Raw genomic sequence first — 26892 nt, forward strand, 5'->3', positions numbered from 1 at the left:
CAGCTTCTCCCCCTCCCTCCAGCGCCTCCTGCCCACTGCAGATCAGCTGTTTAGCAGCATGCAGGAGGTGCGGGGGAAGGGGGAGGAGCAAAGGCAGGGAATGCTCAGGGGAGGGGATGGGAAGGGGTGGAGGCAGAAAGAGGAGGGGCAGGGGCTGGGGTTTGGGGGCAGGGGTGGAGTGGCGGCAGGGCCTGGGGCAGAGCAGGGGTCGAGCATGCCCCAGGAATGACAAAGTTGGCACCTGTGGGTATTTCTATTTACCTTCTGGTGTTTGGGTCTTTAGGGTTCATATTTTTTAAGCTTTTCTCCGCAACCATGAGGGCTAGAAAATTTTTATTATGTATGAGAACTGAGATTCTTATGTAATGCATGACTTCAGGAGCTAGGGCTTTAAGAAAAACACCGAATATTGTGAGATCACAGTAAAATCACGATAGTTGGCAAAACTGGGGAATCTTTCTCTCTTAGGTACTTATGTGGCCCCATTAACATAGTATTTGAGTGTCTCATAATCTGTTCTGTGTTTATCCTCACGACACCCCTGTGAGGCAAGGCTGTGCTATTATCCCCTTTTACAGCTGGGGAACTGAGGCAGAGGGAAACTAAATAATTTACCCAAGATCAGAGGAGGAAGCCCGGGGTAGAGCAGGGAATTCACCTAAGTCTGCCCAGCATCAGGCTAGCACCCTAACCACTGGACCAGCCTTCTTACACCATTATACAGATGTAACTGTCCAATTGTGGGACCAGTGATTAACCCACGTTGCCAGTGGAGGGCACTAGTCTTCTGTTTAAAAGTACAAACAAACATTTACTGGGTGTCAAAACAATATAGGGGCCGTCTCATTAGAATGACCTGGGTGAAAGCAAAGCTTTTGGCTCCTAGTAGCTTGGCCAAAATGGTGGGGGCAAAAGGGGGCTTCCCTTTGATTCCTTTAGTGAAGCTACTGCTGACACCCCAGCAACAAGAGCCCCCAGTTCCAGCCTCTAGTGCTGTAGTCATCTACCTTTTAGTCAATCTTATCCAGAGGGACACCCATGCCAGAGAGAACACTCCATCTCTTAGCAGGTAGAGAGCAGGGATAGATCAGCTGTAAACTCATGCTATATATGCAGTTAAATAATGTCCCTTGCTTCCAAAATGCCCCCATGAACCACCCAAGACCAGCTGGTCAGAGATAGATGTCATGACTCATTCCTGTCCTCTCTTCTGGATGGGCACCACTCTGTTGTAAACGGACCCAGCTCCTGGGCCTGTGTGCTACTGAGCTGCCCTGGGTCTGGGTAGTGACTGATTACTGTTCCTAGCTCTGTGTCTCTCAAGCACATGCCCAGGTGCAGGCCCCAGACACTTCTTGGGCAGTGGGACCCTGCAGTCCAGTTACCTATACCCCAGAACTGGTGTCGCAGCCCTTTGTTGTTTAGACATGTTTACCTCAGAGTCCATCTGGTTGTGGGTGCTCTGGTTTCTAGTGAAATCCTTCAGGGACAGTGTGGCAGGAAAGCAATGAATACAAGCTCAGCAAAAGAATTTCTTAAGCATTGTCATGCTAACAAAGCACACTAGAGGGTTACAGATCTATTCAAAACAAATTCCTGAATGCAACCCCCCATGTCTGATTTCACCCATCCTGTGTGCTCTGGGTTTGGTCATAGTCAGGCAGACATTTTGCCCTGGTCTTGGTCTTCTTTCATTCATCAGTGTCTGGTCTCGTGCTTAGAAAGGAACCCCTCTTTTAAAACAGTTTCTATTCCCTTTTTATGCATGTGCTCCAGGCAGCAGAGTTCTGGACTCCAGCTTCCTTCTCCCTGTCATCTTCTGTATAGAGAGACATTCAAAGTCAGTGGCCCCACCCATAGAAAATCCATTGTTCCCCTAGGGGAGAGTCATTCAACATTGATGGCTCTGTCATAGCTTCTCAGACAAAGACATTTCACTAGATGTTAAGCCCCTCTTACAAAACGACTCCTCTAATCCACAAAGGAGGTTGAAATACAACATGAAGGTCACAGTACAAACTAGAGCCCTTGAAACAAAGTGGAGTTCACAAAACAAAATGGAGCCTACAGTTTGACACAGACATGTGTCATAATGGGTTCCTGTAGAGAACAGTTTAGCAGATGAGAAATGGGAAAGAAGGCCTCATTTCCTTGAGTATGCAGGAGCATATTATCTTCAGGGCCATGAAAATGGAGGGAGAACCAGCAAACTGTGGAGACGCAGCTGAATGATAAGCAGCCCTTTCAACCCTCATCCCCACCTTCCAACAAAGTACAAAGCAATAACAAACTGTTTCTGTCTGCAGCAAGGGTGGACTGGGGGCAAAATGCAGAACAAGGCATCTCTGGCTTAGATTCAGCTTAGCACCTCCACAGGGAGTGTAGATAGGCAAAGCCCGTGCATCTAGGGTGACCAGATGTCCCGATTTTATAAAGACAGTCCCGCTTTTTGGGTCTTTTTCTTATATAGGCTCCTATTACCCCCTCCCATCCCCTGTTCCGATTTTTCACATTTGCTGTCTGGGAACCCTACATGCACCAGGCTGGTGAGTAGAAAGAGAAGTGGAGACTATCTAGAAACAAGGGGAGGGGGAGAGAGAACAAACCCAGGAAATGGACAGATGCCAATATAGGAAGAGAGGATGGGTGGAACAGAGAACAGGGATGGAGGAATCGGGTAGGAGAGGGGCAAAGAAAGGAGATGTTGCACAGTTAGGAAAGAGGGTGCTTTTCAAAGCAAAGGGGGGTCAAGAGAGTAGGATGATGAGGCACAAAAAGGAAAAGAAAAATGGGAGAGAATAGGACTGATGCAAACCCCACTGGAATCAATGGGAATCCTTCCATTGATTTCACTGGGCATTCGATCGGGTTCTTAAAGAAGTGAAAAGGAGAATAAAAGACACACATGCTCACAGATTTGACAGGGTGAGTGTATTTGATTAGTGTCCATATACTCTATGTTTGCAATGTTGGTTCCAGGATATGAGAGAGACAGGGTAGGATAGGTAGTTTCTTTTATCGGACCAGCTGCTGTTGATGGAAGGGACAAGCTTTTGAGCTTCACAGAGCTCATACCTTCCACCAACAGCAGCTGGTCTGATAAAATAGGTTCTTATTCTTCCTCATCTCTCTCATACTTCATAACATTTTCCTGGCAGGCAGGCAGTTTGTTTTAAAACTCGGTGCTAAAAGAATCTATTCATACAAAAATAAGCAGAAAGGACCTTCCTGGCATGGCTGTGAGGGGTGGGAAGGCAGAAGCCAGTGAATGATGGGGGGCAAAACTGGGGAAGGGACCACGTGAAGCTAAATAGGGAGCTAAATAGGGCCCCGTGTGCATTACTTTCTACTAAACCTGGTGCTGGCCTCACAAAGGAGCACAGGAGGAATGTGTTCTTTGAACTGCCTTTGAGCATGATTAACACAGAGCTCTGCCAGTGCCCTTGCTGAGCATTTGTCTGATGTCATGACAAAATGAAGCTGACCGCTGTTCCTGTTCTTCGGTGAGGGCAGTGGAGGAGAAGGAAGGGAATTCACAGTCCTCCATCCCAGAGCGTGAAGGTTTGATGTGCTTCACTGTCACATTACACTCAAGGAAGAACCCCACAAAACAAACTACAGGATTTGGAGTCTTCTTGAGACGTGACAGAAGTCTAGGCCACCATTTTGCGTTCACTTATGTAAGGAGTGAGAGACACCACAGCATGAGATTGCTTTTTAATAATGGACTCTTAAGCTCTTAAGAAAAGGTTTTGGTCCTGTTGATGCTGTAGCCCCATGTCTTTGCACCCCCTGGAGTCTGAGCAAGGTGTCGCCAGCGCATCTTAGCTCAGTTTTCCATCTCTCAGGTACAAACCAATACAAAACAGACTTTTGTCCTTTAAGAAGTGCCTCAGAGCCTCATTTATTGATAACAGAAAATGACATAAGTAAACCTTACTCTAGTAAGTAAACAGTCTCCAGTTCCTTCTGAACTCTTGCCCACTCCACGTGGGACCACACTCTGGTTCCTTCTTTAGGCACTCCTCTTTTGGAAACCATCTCATGCCCTTGCCTTGCCGGGTACACTGTTCTTCTCCCTTCCAGCCTGGAGAACTGTCACTCCTTCAGGTTGCCTTTCAGGAAGCTGTTCCCTCCCCATGGGAACACCCTCTCTCAGAGTTGCCTTTTAGTTACAAGCCAAGCTTCTCCTCTCTAGCAGCAGTTTCTTCTTCCTGTCAGGGAGCCTTATAGGAAGCAGTTGCTCTGCTGCTAATTGTCCATTAACCAGTTACTCCCAGATGGACTTCAGAGAACCGCCATGGGCATGTGAGGCCCTGATTCCCCTTGATTTCCCAGGCTCTAGGACTCTGTGAGGTGGGAAGGTCCCAGAGAACAGATTCCAGCCTGAGCCCATAAGTCTACACAGTGATGAAACAGCCCCACAGCTTAAGCCCAAGTCGGCTGGCACAGGCCAGCTGTGGGATTTTCTTGTTGTGTAGACATCCCCTTAAAGGACTGACACCCACTTTAAGGCCCTTTCACATTGCTAGAGCACTGTAAAGGGGGGTTAGTATAAGTGAAATCCAGGCCCCAAGTCTGTTTAGTTGGGAAGGGAGAAGAATAAGAGGAGAGAGGTATATAATTCTGAAGGGTATAGAGAAGGTCATTCAAGCACTCCTGTTTACACTGCCCCCTAATGTAGAAATGGAGCAGTACTTGATAAAATTAAAAGACAATTCATTTTTCACAAATAGAAGGAAACACTTTTTAATGTAAAGTATAATTAGCCAGAGTAACTCAATGCTGCTGGCTATTATCGAAGCAGATATTTTAGTTTAAACAAAGGATTCAACATTTTTTATGAATAAGTGTAGCATCTGCAGGGACACCAATATAGCTAAGAAAACAATTACAAGGACTATCAATCCTCATGCTTCTGGGCATAAACTGGTCACCAGCTGGGGTCAGGAACACAGTTTTCCCCTGTGGTGATAGTATAGCACAATTAGGCACATCATGGAAGTTTTATCCAACATTGATCACTGTTGGAGGCAGAATAACAGATTAGATAGACCATTGATCTGTTCCATTATGGCAGTTCCATGTTTCTAGGTTCTTATCAAGGAGAGAAAATGATTTCTAGGCTTTCAAACCTTAAGTTGTATTCTCCCCAGGAGAGACTCTTACTTCTAGGTTCCACTCCATTATGTTGAATGAACCCTGTCCTCATATGCTGAAGGCCTTTGCAGCTTTTGAGTGGAGGGCATGATGGGAAATCTGTTTCTATCACACTTAATTTGTAACAATTCAGCAAACCACTGAAATAGGAAGTTGGTGTGTGTCTGTGTTTAACAATGGATGTTAATTTGCCCACAATGCTTTGAGTTACTTGAATCTGTCCCCAAAATGAGTTTCAAGTTGTTTTTTTTCCTGGAATGGAATGGGAGAAGGAGGGTAAAGGATGGAGACAGAAAATATAGGGATCGATGACTTGGTTATTATATCACCTGGGATTTTGTTTTCTTTAAAGGTGTCTATTTTGTCATCCCAAGTTTTAGGTCAGTTGACCATAGCTGAGTTTTCCTTGACTCTTTATTCTCCTTTGCACTTGGTTCGAGTGTGTCAGCATGATGGTGATTCTGCTGAACTGTGTTACCCTGGGGATGTACCAGCCTTGTGATGATATGGACTGTCTCAATGACCGGTGCAAGATCTTGCAGGTAAGCAGTCTCCTGACCCTTAATGGGAGCAGGTGCACCATTGGCTGAGGCTCTGGACAGTGTTCTAATTGTTATGTCTGATGTTTCCCTTCCATCTGCACTCAGCTTTTTCTGAAAAAGGGTGGCAAGGAGCAGGGCTGATTGTGGGGAGGGGGGAAATCAGGGACAATTGCACTGGGGCCCTGAGTTCAGGGCCCCCCTCCCAAACATCTGTAAAGTCTGTTTAAATAAAATGAAAGGGCAGGGCCCCAGCAAACATGATGTAGTGGAGCCTCAAATTTCTCTCAGCAAGGATCCCATAGCAACAAACTAGCTTGATTTAAAAAAATTACAAGAGTTTGCCAGAGAGCAAGAGAGATAGATTGAATGTAGTTGAGGGCATAAGAATATAGAGAATTCACTTATACCTCTATGCATTCCTATTCACCCAGCCATGTTCCGAGGAAACTTGCCTGGCATCTCCACTGTCCAGAACTGTCAGTCACTCATTTTTGTGCACGCTGAAATTTATATTCATTTAAACACTTTGAACTGTAGACCAAAAGGGCAGCAAGCACTTGTTAAATTTAGCCTCCTTTTTCCCTGTGGCTCCTTCAGGTATTTGATGATTTCATCTTCATCTTCTTTGCCATGGAGATGGTGCTGAAGATGGTGGCCCTTGGGATCTTTGGCAAGAAGTGTTACCTTGGAGACACCTGGAACCGCCTGGATTTCTTCATTGTGATGGCTGGGTAGGTTAACTGTTTTCTGGGTTTTCACAGTGTTGGAGTGCTGGAGTGTTGCATGCAGTTGGGACATGGTACCCATCTCAGTCTTGTGGCAAATGCCGGAAGAGAATAGAAGGTTCTCGGGGTTTTTTACGCACAGAAACAGATTCAGCTCCCACTTACTTTAGTGAAAGGCCAGAGCAATTCCTGTGAAGTCAACATTGCTACTCTTGATTTGCCCTGCTGTAACTGAGAGCAAAACCCGCCCACAGTGTTTTTGTGGCTGTGTTGCTTTGTGGGCATCATCCCTGAGAAACTGGAATCACACATGTGCTCAGTTCAGCAGGATTGGGGAGAAACAAGCAGACACTGAAAGCCAGACCTTCCCCTCATATGAATGGGTGTAACTTCTTCAGTGCAGGGGACCTAAGCTGCTTTACGTCAGCTGAAGCTCTGGCTCTGAAACCCAGCAACCTTTTTTAACGTAATTGGTCCAATGAGGTGTCGCCTTGGCCCAAGTCAGTGCAACAGCTCTGCTCCCATTAGCTCAGCTTTCCGGTTAAAAACATCCTTTTAGAAACTGTGGGTTTCTGCCTTTGCATCACATGAGTCCACCCCACAGCACCTGAGGGACAAGTTGACATTTGAGCATTTTTAACAACAAAGTTGCTATGGTGAAGCTCTGATTTCCACTTCCCAAGCTTCTGTGTGTGCACAGCCAAAAGCCCACAAGGATTGCCCCTTGAATGTGTGGTGACATTTCACTCCTTGCACTGGCGAGTGCAGCTTTACAAGAGTTGCTTGTTTTTAATCAACTTGCCCCATGGCAGAAATTTTGCTGTTTAAAGAAGAAAATATGGCCTGGGTTTTTTACAGCAAAACAAAACATAAACAGCTCCTTTCTAGAGCTAGTCCAACTGCCCTTTTCCTCCCTGCAGGAAACAGCCAGCTTCCATTGTCATCTAGAACTCAGTGTATCACTGGTTGAGCTGGCAGAGCCATTCAAGCTTACCTCTCACAACTGTTCCCCAGGGTGAATAATAGGGCCATCTTTTACCTTTGTTTTTAATACACCTGTCTGCAACAAGGCTTGAAAGATGTTTCCCTTTGGGTGTGAGGACAATTGTTTTCTGATGCACTAAACTGAGACCTTCAAACTCATTTAATTTGTTGTCTGGGAGATGAAGTTAGGTGCCCAGCGGTGAAATCGGCCTGTACCTAAAAGAGAATGGAAGAAAATGAAAGATCCTGTTTTTCAACCCCTAAAGCGACATGGGCGAGATGGGAAGAGACTTCCACTCTTACAATCCCTGAGCCTGGTGTTTCAGTAGCTAGGGTCTTTAATTATACTGACCCCACATTGTGGTGAGCAGTGGCTAGTCAGTGAAAATAAATTAAAACAACATGCTGCATTCTACATCCCAGCGTACTGGTTCTGAACCTCTGTAAGATGAGGTGCAGCTGAGCGTATGGAGGGGGTGGGGTAGTGGCGTGAGAAGTGATGTTAAAGGAGGGGTATAATAGCTCAGATTTCTGAACTGAAAAGGACAATAAGTGCATTTGAAATGGGGTGGCTTGGCGCTGGTTGTATTTCTCTGACCATGTTAACCACGCTGTCATTCAGGTTGGGATTAAGACTCCATTCCAGATGGACACAGAAATCCAGTTCATTGATGTGGAATGAGGAGGATAGGAAATGGATGGCTTCTCCTGGCCTGACACTAAGCGCATATCCCATTAGGGAATGCCATTCACCTTTCCATGTCCAACTCCAGCACCGGAGATGCTAGACTAGAACCTCAAATTTGAACCCCTTCTGCATGGGCAGCGCATAGAGGAGGCGTGGGGAGGCTAAGACTCCCCAAAATAAAACAGGCTGGCCATGCGGGGAGCAAACGCCAGATGCAGGTCATCTTCCTTTTGAGGCGCACCAGCCCACCGCCTTTGTGCCCTGAGAGCAGGAGTGCCGGAAGCTCCCTAGAAATGGTGGGGCCACTGGTGCCCAGACCATGGCCCTGCCTCCCCTCCTCCCCAGGGGCCTGCCCTTAAGGCAGGAAATCCTTCGTATGTGATGGGGCCATGGCCCCCCACCCCGCACCCCCTATTCCAGTGCCCCTGGCCTTGGCGCCCTCACTTTTAAAAGTGGGAGGGTTATGCCCTCCCCCTTTTTTTCTTGCCTTAAGGGCAAAAGATGGGGGAGAGGAGGCAGAGAGGAGCGAATGAGAGCTGGATCTCGGGGAAAGAAGCGGAGTGGTGGCAAGGCCTAGGGGAAGGGCAGAGTGTGGGGGGAGCCCTGGGGGAGGGGTGTGGCCACCGCCTGGGCGCTGGTGGCCCCCCCACTTCTAGGGAGCTTCCAGCACTGTTGAGAGTAGCCTCCCCAAAAGAAAGAGTCACGTGCTGCCTATGCCCTTCTGATATCATGAGAGATTTCAAATCAAGTCCTGGATACAAATCCGACATGTCTGGTTATGGTTTCATTTCAGATTGAGAACTGGAAGGGGCTTTGTCATAAATATAAAGGGAAGGGTAAACCCCTTTGAAATCCCTCCTGGCCAGGGGAAAGCTCCTCTCACCTGTAAAGGGTTAAGAAGCTAAAGGTAACCTCGCTGGCACCTGACCAAAATGACCAATGAGGAGACAAGATACTTTCAAAAGCTGGGAGGAGGGAGAGAAACAAAGGGTCTGTGTCTGTCTGTAGTCGTCTTGGCCAGGGACAGAACAGGAATGGAGGCTTAGAACTTTTAGTAAGTAATCTAGCTAGGTATGTGTTAGATTATGATTTCTTTAAATGGCTGAGAAAAGAATTGTGCTGAATAGAATAACTATTTCTGTCTGTATATCTTTTTTGTAACTTAAGGTTTTGCCTAGAGGGGTTCTCTATGTTTTTGAATCTAATTACCCTGTAAGATATCTACCATCCTGATTTTACAGGGGGGATTTCTTTATTTCTATTTACTGCTATTTTTTATTAAAAGTCTTCTTGTAAAAAACTGAATGCTTTTTCATTGTTCTCAGATCCAAGGGTTTGGGTCTGTGGTCACCTATGCAAATTGGTGAGGCTTTTTATCCAACATTTCCCAGGAAAGGGGGGGTGCAAGTGTTGGGAGGATTGTTCATTGTTCTTAAGATCCAAGGGTCTGGGTCTGTAGTCACCTAGGCAAATTGGTGAGGCTTTTTACCAAACCTTGTCCAGGAAGTGGGGTGCAAGGTTTTGGGAAGTATTTTGGGGGGAAAGACGCGTCCAAACAGCTCTTCCCCAGTAACCAGTATTAGTTTGGTGGTGGTAGCGGCCATTCCAAGGATAACGGGTGTAATATTTTGTACCTTGGGGAAGTTTTGACCTAAGCTGGTAAAGATAAGCTTAGGAGGTTTTTCATGCAGGTCCCCACATCTGTACCCTAGAGTTCAGAGTGGGGGAGGAACCTTGACAGGCTTGTTTTCTGGTTCTGGTGCAACTGTCCTCATGAGATATCGATGATGGTGGAAATCTCTTGAGACTGTCTGGTCTCACAAGACTTCTCCCATGAGAGAGATTTCTCCCATTTACGTATATAAGTAGAGCCCTGTGTGGATACAAAATTTATATCCATGGATATAAAGCAGATATCCGTGGAGCTGCAGGGCTCTACCAGGAACCACCGCAGCGAAAGCAGCAGCGTGTTGGGCCGTCACTCGCAGGAGCCAGCGCCCAGCCTGGGCAGCTCATCCCACGTGGGTGTACTGCCCCCAGCCCTGCCCACTGGGGTGGCACTAGGCTCACCATCAGCTGTCCCTGGTCACATTAAGGTATGCAAGTGGCTTGCATGCTCTGGGACAGGAGTCTCTTCTATGCAGTGCTGTGCGCACAGGTGCTGGAACTAGGGGTGCCTGGGGTGCTGCCGCACCCCCTGGCTTGAAGTGGTTTTCATTAAAACCAGGGTTTACAGTTCGGTTCAGTGGCTCTCAGCCTCCCCCCCCCATACAAATTGTTCCAGCACCGCTGCGTGTGCGTCTCTCGTCCAGGAGCGTGCGAGCCGCTTGCACACACGAGCGTGACCAGGGACAGCTGCCGGTGAGCCTGGTGCTGCCGCAGTGGGCGGAGCTGGAGGCGGTACAGGCAATCTGGAGGAGCTGCCCAGGCTGGGCGCTGGCTCCTGCGAGCGATGGCCTGAGATGCTACAGCTTTTGCCACTGTGGTTCCTGGTAGGGCCCTGCAGCTCCATGGATACCCACTCTATATCCGCATCCACGGACATCAATTTTGTATCTGTGCAGGGATCTATATATAAGCTATTTTATAATGTATATATTATGTTATCTGTCAGAGAGAGAAAGAGAGCCATTAGTGCTATGTAGGAACTAGTTGTTTTGTTTTATTATTTGAAATCCATTAATATTGCTTATTCAATTGGGGTGTGATCAAACTAATGTTTGCCATCAAAATCTGAATGCAAGCTTTTATTCAGCCACAAACCCAACCCCAGAACTCCAGTTCTGATTCAGCCTCAAACCCAAATCCTCTCATAAATCTGTCCAAAATCCCAACCCCTCCTCGCTGGCTCATCTCTGACTAGAACTGACTCGTTTAGGAACCTCTTTTTGCCTGGAAGTCCCATGGAAATCCTTGACACTGGGTCCTCATGTCTCCTATCTGATTTAACTACTTCCTAAATCAGAATCAAGTCATTCCTCTCCCCTGCCCTGTACTGCGGGCCAAATTTGGCTCAAATAAGGAAAATGTGGTACTGGGGGAGATGATAGAACTAGGCACAATCAGGCTCCTCTCCTCAAATCAAGGGAAAAACAACAACTCGCCTGCCCCAAAACAAACGCCCACCCAGTCCACCAGACTGAGAGGCCAGGATTAAAAGATCACCCTGTGGCCAGAAAAAGCAGAGGAACAACAGACAGCAGGGGAGACTATCGTATTGGGCATTCTGTATGGTTCAAATTACCTCCCTCTGACTATTTGTGACAATAGTATCCTTTACCCAAAAATGTGGCAAAAACAAAAAGAACAGTCATTTGCTGACAATCACCCCAAACAGTGTTTGGGTTGCATAAACTTTGTTCACTTGTTCATTTGTTAAAGTCATTTATTCTTTTGGTTGTTTTTTCTCTCGCTCTCTTTTCACTACCTTTAGAAAGCCAGAAGCTTATAGTTTTAGTTAACTGAACTCCCTTGTCCGCCCCCTGCCCTGCTCTCCCTCGCTCCCCACACAATCTAGCCGCTTGAGGAAGAAGACTTTGTTGTCACTAAAAATGTTCAGTTTCCATGGCAATGGAAGCTGACATCACCAGAACTTTCTCCCCCTTCCCTCCCTAGTTTTTGGAGTGGATTAGAAAAAACAAAACAAAACTAAAAAAAAAAAAAAAAAACCCTCAAAACCAGCCTTGGCTAAGTCAATATTTTCCTCCTTTATTATTCCTTTTAAGAAATCTGCAAGCTCCCAAAACGAAGACAGCTGTTGCAGGGTTAAAGAACACATATGCCTGCATGCACATGAGCGATGAGGCTGCAGTCTAGCTTATGGATATTCCAGCCCTCAACTAGTCACTGGATGACAGTAGTCTCCAGGTACCCAGATGTCTAATGTGGGCTGCAGTTGTCACCAACTATCCTGGTGGGATGCCTTCCTCTCCACCTTTTGCTTTAGATGTTATCTCCTGTGATTTATGGCCTGCATTTCCCAAAAATGTCTAGTGATTTTGCATGCTGGATTTTGTTGGTGCTCAAGTTGAGACAACTTAATGGGACCTGGAAAACCAGGCCCCTTTTAGGGTCTCAAGTTTGGGCACCCAAAATCACTAATCACTCTGGAGAACGTAGGTCAATGTCTCCAGACCTAGGCCACCAATTTTTGGGATGGAATATTCACTCTCTCTGTCCTGATCTGGCAGCTGAATGCCTGTAAATAGTGATGTATTCACTTTCCTTGTCCAAATCAATTTGTGTGTGTGTGTGTGTGTGCGCATGTGCTTGAGGTCGGAGGGGGTCACTGCCTATTCAGGATGAGGAATACACTCTGAATGTCCTGCTCTGAGGGTTGCCAGTTAGCTGAGGTGTTATATAATCGTGCCACCCTCCTGGATCTGTGGGGGGATCACCTCCTATTTAGGGAGGGGTGTTTACTCTACCTGTCCTGATCCTAGATGCCATTATTACCTGACCTTGTTGGGATGCTAACTTTATCTCTGACCTGTTTTGTGGGGCCCACTTCAAGTCCAGATTGGGATATTCATGTGACCTGTCCTTACATGCGCATACGTGTGTGTGTAGGTTGAGGGGAAAGGGCTGATGTTCATAGATTACATAAGGCCAGAGGAGACTGTTGTGATCATCTAGTCTGACCTCTTGTGTAACAAAGGCCTTAGGACTTCCCTGAATGTGTCCCTGATCCAAGTCCGATAGCTGTCACTGAACTAGAGCATGCTTTTCAGAAAAACATCCAATCTTGATTTAAACATTTCCAGTGATGGAGAATCCACTACTATCCTTGGCAAATAGTTCCAGTGGTTAGTTACTGTCTCTGTTAAAAATTTGTGCTCCAGTTCTGGACTGAAATTGTCTAGATTCAGCTTCCAGCCATTGGATCTTGCTATACTTTTGTCTTCTAGATTAAAGAACTCTCTATTATCAAATTCCTGTTCACCATGGAGGTACTTACAGACTGTGATCAAATCACCCTTAAGTTTCTCTTTGATAAGCTAAATCGTTTGAGCTCCTTGAGTCTCTTATTGTAAGGCATGTTTTCTAATTCTTTAATCATTCCTGTGGCTCTTCTCTGAACCCTCTCCAATTTTTCAAGATGTGACTCGAGGTGCCTGGGGCAGCCCTCACTGGAAATGCCAAGGTCAGAGCAGGCTGCAAAAGGGAGAGCATGTATTCCCAAGGCTGGTGGGTAATGGTGAAGTTAAACTCCCCAACCAGTCAAAAACTGTGCTTCTGATCCCCCACACTGGTTATCAAGAAGCAAAAAATAAATCACACAGCCCCCTTTATTGTATTCCAGTTCTCTGGTTCCCAGTCAGTACATAGGTCCAGTACAGTGAGCAGTTATTTGAAAAACTCTGCTCACATATACAAAATGTTCTTCTGACCCCAAAAGGTCAGCCACATTATCAGGTAAGTATAAGTTTGGATCTTACCCAAAATACCACGCTGCCAGCCAATCCTTTAGTGTCTAAAACTAAAGGTTTATTATAAAGAAAAACGAAAGAACAAGAAGAGAGATGTTAAATGGTAAAGCAGTCACATACATACAAAGACTTCAAAGTCCATGTATCAGGTTCTTAGCAGTATTGGTGAGTTTGCTGGCTTGAAAGTCCCTCTGGAACATATCCACAGCTTGGATGGATCATTCAGTTCTTTGTTCAGAGCTTCAGTTTGTAGAAAAGTTACTCCAGAGGTAAGAAGCAGGATTGAAGACAAGAAGCAGGATTGATGACAAAATGGAGATGATGCAGCTGCCCTTTATAGTCTTTTTGCCATGTGACTGGTACTTCCTTTGTTTCAAACACAACAAACTCATAGCACATGTCATTGAAAGGCCTTAGAGTTCTCTTCATAGGCATGCCCCTGCATGCCTTGCTGAGTCATAAGGTGTAGTCTTGGCTCCTTTCAGTGGGTTCATTGTACAGCTGATGTCCCTTGATGGGCCATCAAGCAGGCCTAGTGCTGGTGCCATTCTGTCTGGGGGTGTCACCCAGAAATGCAGATCAAGTTTGGAAATACAGATATACCCTACATATCTATAACTCATAATACAAAGGTGATACAAACATATGAACAAGATAATCATACTTGGCAAATTATAACATTTTTTCAGATACCTCACACGGCATATCTGGCATGATTCATTACAATTTTATAATATTGGTATGAACAATATCATAAAGTGTCACCCATATTCCATATAGCGTCACACAAGAGTCTTCTTGAAGTGTGAGCACCAGAACTGGACACAATATTCCAGTAGCAGATGCTTCAGTGCTTAATGCAGAGGTCAGAGAACTTCTCTACTTTTATTTAATATTCTTGTCAATGCATCTAAGGATCACATTAGCATAGGGTCACGCTAGGAAATTTATGTTCAGCTGATTATCCACCATGACCCGCCTGTCTTTTTCAGAGTCACTGCTTACCGGAATAGAGTCCCACATCCTGTAAGTATGGCCTACATCTTTTTTCCTAGATGTCTGAGCTTACATTTGACTGCATTGAAATGTATATTGTTTGCTCCAGATTGCTCTGTATCAGTGATCAGACCTCTTCATTATTTACCATTTCCTCTACCATTGTGTCACCTGCAAATTTTATCAGTAATGATTTTATTTTTTTTCCAAGTCACTGATACAAATATTAAATAGTGTAGGACCAAGAACTAATGTGGGACCCCTAGGAACACTAGGGTCACCAGATGTCCTGGTTTTATAGGGACAGTCCCGATATTTGGGGCTTTGTCTTATATAGGTGCCTATTACCCCCCAGCCCCTGTCCCGATTTTTCACACTTGCTGTCTGGTCACGCTAAGTAACACACCTGCTTGATGATAATTCCCTATTTACAGTTACATTTTGAGACTCATCAGTTAGCCAATTTTGAATCCATATAATCTGTGCCGTGTTGATTTTGTGGTGTTCTAGTTACATCAATACTAGTATAGTCTTTATCAATAAAACCTGCAATAATATGAAGTTAATTTAATAAGATCTATTTTCCGTAAGCCCATGTTGACTGGCATTAATTATATTACCCTCCTTTAATTCTTTATTAATTGAATCCCATATCAACTGTCCCATTAATTTGTCTGAGATCTATGAGGGATCATGGGTCTCAAACCCAGGTCAGCAGGTGCCCAGGTAGTTCCCAGACTGCTTTCACTACCCAGCAGCTCACTGATACCAACAGGGAGTGTGGGCTGGTGGACCCAAGCTCACCAGAGGCACCACCCACAAAGCTCCTGATTGGAGGAGATGTCAGGTCTCTCTGACTCACTCAGAGTTACTATTTAAGCCAGAAGGAGGCACAGGAAGTTGTCTGAGCAACTTGAATTCCTGACTGGCTGCTACATTGAACCCTGCCTTCTTCCAGCCTTCTTGCTTTGTTCCAGATCCCTGCTTCTATGCCCCACATCTGGCTACAGTCCTTGACTTGACTTTTTGTTCTGGCTCTGACCCCTGACCCTGCATCTGTGTCTTGTTCCTGCTCCCTGGCTCTGGGTCCTGGTTCCGAGCAGTAGGCATGACCACCGCTAGAACTGACCACTTATAACTTGGTCCATGACAGGACTGGTGTCAGGTTGATAGGCCTTTACTTACTCAGGTCACCCCATTTACCCTGTTTAAATAGTGGCCCAACATTAGCTTTCTTAGAGTCCTCTGGAACTTTCCCAGTTTTTCAGGAAATATTAAAAATCAATATTAACATTCAGAGAGCTTCTTGGCCAGCTCTTTCAAAATTCTTCCATGCAAGTTATCTGCACCTGCTAATTTAAAAATGTCTGTCATCAGTAGCTTCTGTTTAGAATGCTTCTTAATTACGGTTGGAATGGAAAGTATTTCACCATCATCTTATGATGTAAATACATGATCTGGATTTTACCCGAATATAGAACAGAAATATTTATTGAATATTTCTCCTCTTCTGCATTACTATTCACAATTCTACCACTTCCATCTATTCATGGACCAATAGTATTACTAGGATTCCTTTTGTTCTTGATATATGTAAAAAAAAATCCTTCTGCTTGTCTTAACTCTGCTGGCCATAGAGTTTTCCTCGTGTCCTTTTGCTTCCCTAATGATTTTCCTACATATTCTAGTTTCTAATTTATGTTCATTGCTATAAACTGCCCCTTTTTTCCATTTGTATTTTTTGCTTTTTGCTTTGTTTTTGTTATTGCTGCTTTCATTTTCCTTCTAAGTCAGGTTATTTTTTTTTTTTTTAACCAGGATACTAGACGTTCTTCTCGATTATGGGATTGTGGCTTTTGGGGCATCTTGTAAAGTGTTCTTAAACAGCTCCCAATTATCATTCAAATTTTTCTGTTTTAAATTCTTTCACTCAGATGATTTGGCTTATAATTGTTCTAAGCTTTGGGAAAATGGCCCTTTTAAAGCACCAAGTATACATATTACTGGTTTGGACTTCATTCTGTTTGCACATAACCGATGTGATTAAGTCGTGGTCACTTTCTCCTAAGCTGATTTTTAGTTCTGTGAACAACGCCTGTATATCTGTTGAAATGACATCTAATACAGAATTCCCCCATTGTTGGATGTAACACTTTCTGAGTTATGAAATTTTCATTTATAATGTTTAGAAATTCCAAAGATGTTTTAGTAGTGGCAGCATGAGACCTCCAGATATGTCACTGAAACCAAAATCTCTCATGATGATGCAGTTTCCCCCCCTACACATTAGAGGTAGGTGCTTAGGGAGCCAGTCATCATGTTCTCTAGTGTGATCTGGTGGTCTGTAGCAGACACCAACTCGTAACCAGTCTTGCTACTTATCTGTTAGAACATTGATCCATAAGCATTCAAGATAATTTGCTTCTGAGTTGTCAGTGACTTAGAAACAGGTAATGCCATTTTTTACATAGAATGCCACTCCTCCTTCCCTTTGCCCACTCAATCCTTCCTAAATAGTTTATAGCCATTGATTTTAACATTCCAAAAGTGCAGATCTTTCCACCAGGTTTCAGTAATACTAACTAGGTGAAATATATATTCACAAATGAGCAATTCCAGTTCCTTTTGTTTATTACCCAGGCTCCTGGCACTGGCTGCCTAGGCCATTAAAATTTTTCTTCTTGTCCTTTGATCCTTGATTATTTTGTTACTGACATCTTGATTTTGTGGGAAATCAGAGCTCATTTGTTCTCCTTTTCACTCTCCCCTTTCATTGCTAATGCCCCCCTGACTAGACAAGCCAATCTGTGCCATAGAACAGTGGTCTCCAAGCTTTTTTGATCGCTCACCCCTATCAGTAAAAAATTTTTGAACATGCACCCCCAATATATGTATATGTATAAATTATATATATATGTACTACTGTACTAATTAGGTAAATTATAAAACATACACAAAAAATAGAAGTTAAAAAACGATGAGATAAAGATGAAATAAACAATATTTTTTTAAAAAAATTTATTTTATTTTATTTTCTCTCACTAAAAAAATTATTATTAATATTTTTAGTGAGAGCAATGTGATTGACTATGCTTTATTATTTTGGAAAATCTTGGTTTAACACTTTGTGATACAGCGGGCGCTCAGGGTGGGGTGCGGGGTCAGGGAGGGAGTTAGGGTGTGGGAGGGCGCTCAGGGCTGAGGCAGGCAGGAGGTGCAGAGCCCTTACCTGGGGCAGCTCCTGTTTGGGGCAGGGGGTGTGCAGGTGGCTCTTCGCAGCACAGCACCCACCCTCATGGCCACGATTCTGAGAGTCGCGATTCTGGGAGCTCCCCCCCCCCCCAGCTGGCAGGACCACCCAGAACGCAGGGGCTTTAGGGGCTGCAGGGCCCTGGGCTAAGGGGGCCCCGGGGCCCTGGCCTGCAGCTCTAAAGCCCCTTTTCGGGATGCGGTCCTGCGAGCATGGGCCGGAGGACTCAGGAGGAGCAGGGGCAGCAGCGCAGCCAGCGGCCGAAGAGAAGCGGCGCTTTCCTCTTCAAAGCGCCGCTTCTCTCTGGCTGGCTTTGAAGAGGAAAGCGCCGCTTCTTTCCAGCCTGGGCTGCGCGACTGCCCCTGCTCCTCCATGGGCCAGAGGACTCAGGGCCACCCCACCGCTTTTTTTCCCTCCGGCGGTGCTCCTCCTGCCACACCGCTCTTTTGCTCCGGCAGCACTCCTCCTGCTGCGCCCCCCAATCGGTCGACTTGTGCACCCCACTTTGGAGACCACTGCTATAGAAGATTGGATCCCCTTCTTCAAGCTGAGGTCATCCAAATTGTACAGCTCCCTCTACTCACAGAAGGTGGCCAGTATTCCATAAAACCAAACCCTTTACCTTATGCAACTTACTTAGGCACCAGTTCACATCCCAGAATCTTCTGTCTTCCTTTGTGTGCAGGACGGGAAGGATCTCTGAAAAAGATCACGTGGACATTCCTTTCCTCCTTCAACACCTGTCCAAGTTCTCTGAAGTCACCTATAATTAAGGCTAAGATTTTGACATGGTTATTTTTAGTAAAGTCAGGGACACGTTATGGGCAATAAACAAAAATTCATGGAAGTGATGACCTGTCCATGATTTTTGCTGCTGTGGCTCCATGATTTCTCCTGCCAACATGGTGGCTGGGAGCTGTGGGGTTCCCCCTCTGCCCATGGCAGCTGGAAGCTGCAGGCGGGCCCCCCTCTGCCCACAGTGGCTGGGAGCTGCAGGGTGACCATATTTCCCAAAGAGAAAACAGGATACCCCCACTTCGCCCAAGGTGCCCCCTCCCCTCCCACAAGGCTGTTGCCTGTCACTGGAACCCTGAGATCTTTTCATGGGCACTCTTGATAGACTTGTGGGTTGGGTTGAGTAGTACTTCTAGCTTCTAGCTCTGTGGGTATTCTTCCTGGTCCTCTTCTCTCTGGTGGTCACAGCGAGCCCATTCTGATATGCCTCCAGCCATGCAGAATGCTGCCTGGTCCTCTTGCCTCTGGTGGTTACAAACTGCCAAGCCTCCTCTCTGGTTCCTTGGTCACCAGTTTCTTTCTTTCTTGATTCTGCAAGGAGAGGGGTGCATGTGAGATTTCCTGAATCTGGTTTGCCAAGTACTCCTCAGTCTTTCTGTAGAGTCAGTACTTGTCCTTCCAAATCACAAATCTATTTTTGCAGCACAGCCACCAACTTCCACTTCATGTGGAGGAAGTCCCGTCTGGCTTCAGGCAGGAAAGAAAATGTCCATTGCTGCCATCAGGCTATTGAACATAGAACTGTACCTAGAAAGAAAGCCTCTTACACTCCCTCTATTAGCAACCCTGTTTGCCACTCCCGTTCATCTGGCAAATGATTTCTACACTTCTAGCTTCATCCCCCCGCTAACAGGGAGGGATTAACCGCTTGAACTTCAAACTCTGGGGTTAAGTACAGACCCAAAGTTCCCAGCACACAATCCTTAGAGAGACATAAACAAACAGACTGTCTCTCCTGGCCCATTCAGGAGCCCAGAAGCCCAGCCAGGTGACCCTCATGGAGAATAAACAGACTGAACACACGACTCACCCTGAATGGGTGCTGCTGGTTACTCAGTGGGATATGACAGTATCAGTTTATGAATTCTGTTTCCACCCATGCTGTATGGGCATGATGACTGCACAAGTCTGGGCTTGCCCAAGGGCAGCCTGTTGCACTTCATTCCAGCCAGCTGCCCTTCTCGGAAAAGGTGTTAAACACCTCGCTGAAGGACTGTCACCGAGAGCCATCTCTTGTTATCAACACTGAATGACTCTCAGCTACTGGCTCACCCCCATGGAACAAGGGTCTCTGTACAGGAACCTACAAGGGGCAAGCGAGCCTGACTGGTGAATCAGGAGCTTCTCAAGCCAGGTCTAAACTATGCCAGCAAATGTTCTTAGCTATGTCGATCAGAGGTGTGAAGAGATGAGTTCCCCGACTGACATACCTGTGCTGGCAAAAGCTCCTGATGTAGTTGCAATTTTACTGGTACAGCTTGTTTCACTCAGGGGGCTGGAAAAAGTTATGCTTGCAAAGTTTTGCTGGCATAGTTATAGTGGCTAGGAGTGTGGGGGGAAAATCACACCCTGAAGGGGACATAGATATTCTGCCAAAAGCCCTAGTGTAGATGCAGGAATCCCTTTGCCTGTATAGCTTATGGGGTTGGTTTTACTATACTGGCAGAAGAACTTCTTTGATCAGTATAACCTGCATTTCTACTAGGTGGCTTTGCCCACTTGGCAATACCAGTATAGCTATGCCAGCGAAGCACTTGTAGTGTTGACAAGTCCCTAGTGTAGAGTTGGCCTCAGCGTGAACACCTGCTACAGAGACAAGGGTCCTGTTTGAGAGCACGGTCCTGCTCTGTATTGAGGGGGCAACCATGGCCACATATAAGAAGGACTTGTAGGAGGATGAGAGCAGGAGGGACTGTATGCATCCTGAAACTCTGACGAACCTCAGACTCACAAGAAGAAGTGAGCTCTGACTAGGACAAGGTGTGCCTCGGGATTTTTGTTATTTTCAAGAATCTGTAACTGCTGCGTGTTTTAAGAGTCAAAGTGACTGTGTTCTTTGCTAAGCTTGTGTTCTGTGCTTTCCTGCCTAGAAGTCCAGAGAGTGGCCCACAATCTAGGTGGAGTTCTGGAGGAGCATGCCTAAGTAGCTTGGTGACTCCGGAGGTCTCAGACACTGGTTTCAGGGGCCAGGACAGCTGGATGCTGGTGTCCCATATCCCAAGGAAGGGCACTGGACAAAGAGGTCTGAGTCTGGAAGTATTCCCTAGAATCCCAGAGCTAAGAAATAGCTGCTAGGCTTTACCCATACCTAGTTGGCTTGGAAGTACAAGGGTCCCAGCATCTGAGTCCACCCACAACAGACTGATGACTATGCAGAGGGGTATTGGGCCAGGTAGTAACACTCAGCACTTGTGGAAGTCAAGTCACCTATTGAAGGGCCTAAATGTGGATTTATGAGCCTATTTTTAGGTTTGTGGTTTTAAAAACCTAGGCCCCACATTCTTTCTCCTGTTCCCTGAGCTGTCCAGTCTCCCCTAGCTTTCTCATCACAGAGAGAAAACCTGATTATGTCTCATATATTAGTCACAAAGTGTCTCTCCAACTCTTAAGGCATTCCGACATTTTCTCTTATTACTAGATTTGGAAGGAAATGTGAACATACAGTGACGTGAAATAATCACATCCCATGCAGCTAGGGAAAGGTATCATAGACTCAGGCAGGTTTCAGCAAGCCTTTGCTTGGAGAGAAATAAAAAAAACCCTGATTAAATAAAAAAATTACTTACTCAATTAAGTTATCCTGTACAGCATGGGTTTTTTTTTTGTTTTGTTTGTTTTGTTTTTAATAAGAAATGGAGTAAAAATTTCCATTGTCAGCAAAACAAGGAGGGCAAAAATTATATTGTATCTCCCAGCTCTGCTGCTAGTGAAGGGTTATAATTGCAGCACCATGAAATCTGATTTTAAAAGAAGTAAATAAGACTGCTTAGCCAATCAGTTTGTGGTATGCAAAGAAATCTAAAGCAAACTGTCATGATTAGCCAAGTCTCATCTGATGTCATATGATGGTTTTCTCGGTGGGGGGAAAGGAAGGTGTTATTCAATGGTTTCCTCAGTAGTTTTGCTTGACCCTTTAGTCCCCGTTTTCAAGCCTTGCCACGTAAGTTGTGATTGCAAAATGTGTGCAAGAGCCTTCAAACCTCATGCTTGAGTGTGTGTCTGGATACATAGCATGTGATATTGCTAATCAATATGTATGGAGTGCTGATAGTGTCCTCAGTGCTGTAGAGAGTCTGGAGTAGAGCCTTGCAACCCGACCTGTATGCAGTGGGACCTAGCTACAAGTGTTGGATTCGGCTTGGGTCAGGTCTGCAAACAACTTAACACTCTCGAGCTTGGTCAGGTTCAGGTAGCCATAGCCAACGCCAACACTGCTCGGAACATGAGCACAGCGGGACTGCCCCAACAGGGGGATCAGGATGCGAGGGGGACCTGCCTCAGTCTGGGGTGGAGGGGATGGATCCTGGACTCAGCTCCTCACATCAATGGCACCATGCTGCTTTCAGGACAGTCTGCCCCTTTATCCTTGTGGATAAGCCAGGGTACATACTTACTAATGAGGTTACTAATGCGGCTTCATGACAGGTGTCTTTCATGATACACTATCCACTTAAGCAATTTAGCTTCTTGTTTGCTGTCTTGCCTTCCCTGCTCTTGCTCCGCCATTATTGCCATTAGCATGAATGAGCCATGCTAACCAGACAGCAATTGGCTTCTTAGATGCTTTGAAGCTGGTTGGTTCAGCTGTTTCTGCCTCTTTCGTCCACTAATCGGGGCAGCTGTTGGAAGAGGGTGTGGGGGGTTTGTCCAGGCTGATTGTCTTTGACTTCTAGGAATTAACTGTATGGAGGAATATGCCTATCTGAGGTGCCAGGGTAGAGGATTTTTAATATCCTTGAATGGGTGGGGCTGGGCAAGGTATGCCAGGTGAGAGGAGACATAGGATGGGGGTATAGGATGCTAAGGTAATATGAGCCAATGAAAGGATTAGCCATGGAATTGGATGTTGGAATGTTTCCCCCACCTCACTCCATAGTCACAGATTTCTAAACTGGAGGTGGGAGTTTCCAAGGGTAATTGGCCTTCCCTCCATCCCTGCTTACCATGTGGATGAAGGAATTTTCAGGAGTGACTATCCTGGCCCCTCTTCCATATTGTAGGTGGGAAATTTGAAACACAGCATGTTCCCTTTCCTCAGCTATTATACTGACATCCACCAGGTTCCTTGACCTTGAAGTGGGAGAAAGGGGAAATCTAAAATTAGACTGGTAAGTAGATAAAATGCCCGTAGGTCTTATTTGGGAAGGGGAGACACATGACTGCATGGAGTCATCGCCCCTGGAATGAAGTGCCACAATCGGCATCTAAGACTGGACACATAGCTGACCACGCAGACTGAAAGAGACAATGTCATGCTGGCTGCCTCTTCAGGGGAGAGAGACCTATATCAGCATTCCCTTGCCTTTGCCCTCTTGCTAATGTTGTCAGCCTCGATACCCTGTTGCCTCTGCAACCTGGTGTGCAAGGGCAGCACCTTCTCATTCCATTCCTGAGACTCATTACTGCCATGAAGAGGGTCACCCACGATGTTTTAGATACCGGGGGAAAAAAAATCCCACCTTGCTGTGCAGCCTTCACTGTGTAATGTAATCCTATTGCTGTAACTCTTTTCCTCCTCCTCCAACTACTCCCCACTGTTCTGTCCCCTCTCCTTTGTATCTCGATTGCAAGCCCTTTGGGATATGGGCCAGGTCCGCTTTTTTCTGTCATGAAGCACCTTTGCCTTCTTTGTTCCCATTGCATATGACTTTTCTATGTGCTTAGTTTGTGTTGCCTTGTGCCCATGATGTGTACCTTTCATGTTTATTTCATGTCCCTTTTGTCTGTGGCTTTTGTACGTAAGGCAGGGGTAGGCAACCTGTCGTACGTGTACCAAAGGCGGCACGCGAGCTGATTTTCAGTGGCACTCACGCTGCCCAGGTCCTGGCCACTGGTTCAGGGGGCTCTGCATTTTAATTTAATTTTAAATGAACCTTCTCAAACATTTAAAAAACCTTATTTACTTTACATACAATAATAGTTTAGTTATATATTATAAACTTATAGAAGGAGACTTTCTAAAAACATTAAAATGTATTACTGGCACGTGAAACCTTAAATTAGAGTAAATAAATGAAGACTCGGCACCCCACTTCTGAAAGTTTGCTGACCCCTGATGTAAGGAATCCAGCTCATCTGAAAGAAAAAAAAACATCTAAAATGTGGCTATCAAAGGTCTCTTGTTCGGGACTTCTTCTTGTTGCCTGGCATAGTCACTTTGGCCAGGTTCTTTTGCTGCTCTCAGGTTCTAAACATAATTCTTCTCTCTGGAGCATATAGGGAAGAGGAGCAAAAGATGTGCAAAGTTGTGGCTGGTGAAGCTATTTGGCCTGGGCTCGGACCTCACGATCAGTGTCCCTCTTCCCTGACTGTTTGTTCTCTGCTTCAGTGGTTGGCATGAGTTGAAGGTGCTCCAGGCCAGACCCTTTTGGTACTTTCAGGCCAGGGTCAATGTGTTAATAGATTGGTCAACACATGGAACAAGTGACTGGGACTGTCCTTCCTTGTAACTCAAGGTCTCTTGTATATCATAGAATCGTAGGACTGGAAAGGACCTTGAGAGGTCTTCTAGTCCAGTCCCCTGCAGCCGAAGCAGGACTAAGTATTATTCTAGACCATCTCTGACAGGTGTTTGTCTAACATGCTCTTAAAAATCTCCAATGATGGAGATTTCACAATCTCCCTGGGCAATTTATTCCAGTGCTTAACTACCCTGACAGTTAGGAAGTATTTCCTAATGTCCAACCTAAATCTCCCATGCTGTAATTTAAGCCCATTGCTTCTTGTCCTATCCTCAGAGGTTAACGAGAACAATATTTCTCCCTCCTCCTTGTAACAACCTTTTATGTACTGGAAAACTGTTATCATGGCCCCTCTCAGTCTTCTCTTCTCCAGACTAAATAAACCCATTTTTTTCAATCTTCCCTCGTAGGTCATGTTTTCTAGACTTTTAATAATTTTTGTTGCTCTTCTATGGACTTTCTCCAGTTTGTCCACATCTTTCCTGAAATGTGGTGCCCAAACTGGACACAATACTCCAGTTGAGGCCTAATCAGCGTGGAGTAGAGTGGAAGAATTACTTGTCGTGTCTTGCTTACAATACTCCAGTTAATATATCCCAGAATGATGTTTGCTTTTTTTTTTTTTGCAACAGTATTACACTGTTGACTCATATTTAGCTTGTAGTCCACTATGACCGCCAGATCCCTTTCTGCAGTACTCCTTCCTAGGCAGTCATTTCCCATTTTGTATGTGTGCAACTGATTGTTCCTTCCTAAGTGGAGTACTTTGCATTTGTCCTGATTGAATTTCATCCTATTTACTTTGGACCATTTCTACAGTTTGTCCAGATCATTTTGAATTTTAATCCTATCTTCCAAAGCACTTACAACCCCTCCAAGCTTAGTATCCTCTGCAAACTTGTGTACTCTGTATGCCATTATCTAAATCATTGATGAAGATATTGAACAGAACCAGACCCAGGACCGATCCCTGTGGGACCCCACTTATTTTGCCCCCCCAGCTTGACTGTGAACCACTGATAATTACACTCCGGAAATGATTTTCCAATGAGTTATGCACCCACCTTATAGTAACTCTTCTAGGTTGTATTTTCCTAGTTTGCTTATGAGGTCATGCAAGACAGTATCAAAAGCCTTACTAAAGTCAGGATATACCACATCTACAATCATAGGTGCTGGAACTAGGGATGCTGGGGGTGCTACTGAACCCTCTGGCTTGAAGTGGTTTCCATTATATATAGGTTTACAGTTTGATTCAATGGCTCTCAGCACCCCCACTATAAAAATTGTTCTGGCACCCCTGTCTACTGCTTCACCCTGTCCATAAGGCTTGTTACCCTGTCAAAGAAAGCTATTAGGTTGGTTTAATAGGATTTGTTCTTGACAAATCCATGTTGACTGTTACTTATCACCTTATTATCTTCTAGGTGTTTGCCACTGATCGCTTAATTATTTGGTCTATTATCTTTCCTGGTACTGAAGTAAAGCTGACTGGTCTGTAATTGCCCGGATTATCCTTATTTCCCTTTTTGTAGATTGGCACTATATTTGCCCTTTTCCAGTCCTCTGGAATCTCTCCCATCTTCCATGACTCTTTGAAGATAATTGCTAAAGGCTCAGGTATCTCCTCAGTCAGCTCCGTGAGTATTCCAGGATGTATTTTATCAGACCGTGGTGTCTTGAAGACATCTAAGTAATGTCTAAGGACTTGTCTACACAGCCACTTTACAGAGCTGCAACTTTCTCACTCAGGGGTGTGAAAAAACACACCCCTGAGCGCTGCAAGTTTCAGTGCTGTAAAGTGGCTCTGTAGACAGCGCACCAGCACTGGGAGCTACTCCCGTCGTGGGGGTGGGTTTTTTTATAGCGCTGGGAGAGCTCTTTCCCAGTGCTGGTGCTGCAACTACACAGCCACGTTAAAGCACTGCCCTGGCAGCGCTTTCGCGATGCTAATGAATCATAGAATCATAGAATATCAGGGTTGGAAGGGACCTCAGGAGGTCATCTAGTCCAACCCCCTGCTCAAAGCAGGACCAATCCCCAATTAAATCATCCCAGCCAGGGCTTTGTCAAGCCTGACCTTAAAAACTTCTAAGGAAGGAGATTCTACCACCTCCCTAGGTAACGCATTCCAGTGTTTCACCACCCTTGTAGTGAAAAAGTTTTTCCTAATATCCAACCTAAATCTCCCCCACTGCAACTTGAGACCATTACTCCTTGTCCTGTCCTCTTCTACCACTGAGAATAGTCTAGAACCATCCTCTCTGGAACCACCTCTCAGGTAGTTGAAAGCAGCTATCAAATCCCCCCTCATTCTTCTCTTCTGCAGACTAAACAATCCCAGTTCCCTCAGCCTCTCCTCATAAGTCATGTGATAAGAGAGTCATAAGCCTCTCCTCCCCCTAATCATTTTTGTTGCCCTTCGCTGGACTCTCTCCAATTTATCCACATCCTTCTTGTAGTGTGGGGCCCAAAACTGGACACAGTACTCCAGATGAGGCCTCACCAATGTTGAATAGAGGGGAACGATCACGTCCCTTGATCTGCTTGCTAATCCCCTACTTATACATCCCAAAATGCCATTGGCCTTCTTGGCAACAAGGGCACACTGCTGACTCATATCCAGCTTCTCGTCCACTGTC

General features: G+C 45.4%; 1 protein-coding gene across 3 annotated transcripts in view; it reads left to right on the forward strand.

Annotated features, from left to right (window-relative positions):
- The first annotated feature begins 5591 nt into the window (after positions 1–5591).
- Positions 5592–26892, forward strand: part of CACNA1I (calcium voltage-gated channel subunit alpha1 I) — a 132512-nt gene continuing 111211 nt past the window's right edge. The window contains exons 1-2 of one of the 3 annotated variants that reach the window (XM_048834627.2): positions 5592–5702; positions 6300–6433. In XM_048834627.2, the coding sequence (XP_048690584.1) occupies positions 5610–5702; positions 6300–6433 (227 nt within the window). In that variant the 5' untranslated portion in view covers positions 5592–5609. Of the gene's footprint in view, positions 5703–6299; positions 6434–26892 lie in introns of those variants that run through there. The other 2 variants (XM_048834615.2, XM_075124188.1) reach the window with 2 other exon arrangements.

This window comes from Caretta caretta, chromosome 1, assembly GCF_965140235.1.
Source record: "Caretta caretta isolate rCarCar2 chromosome 1, rCarCar1.hap1, whole genome shotgun sequence".
NCBI classification, from domain to species: Eukaryota; Metazoa; Chordata; order Testudines; family Cheloniidae; genus Caretta; species Caretta caretta.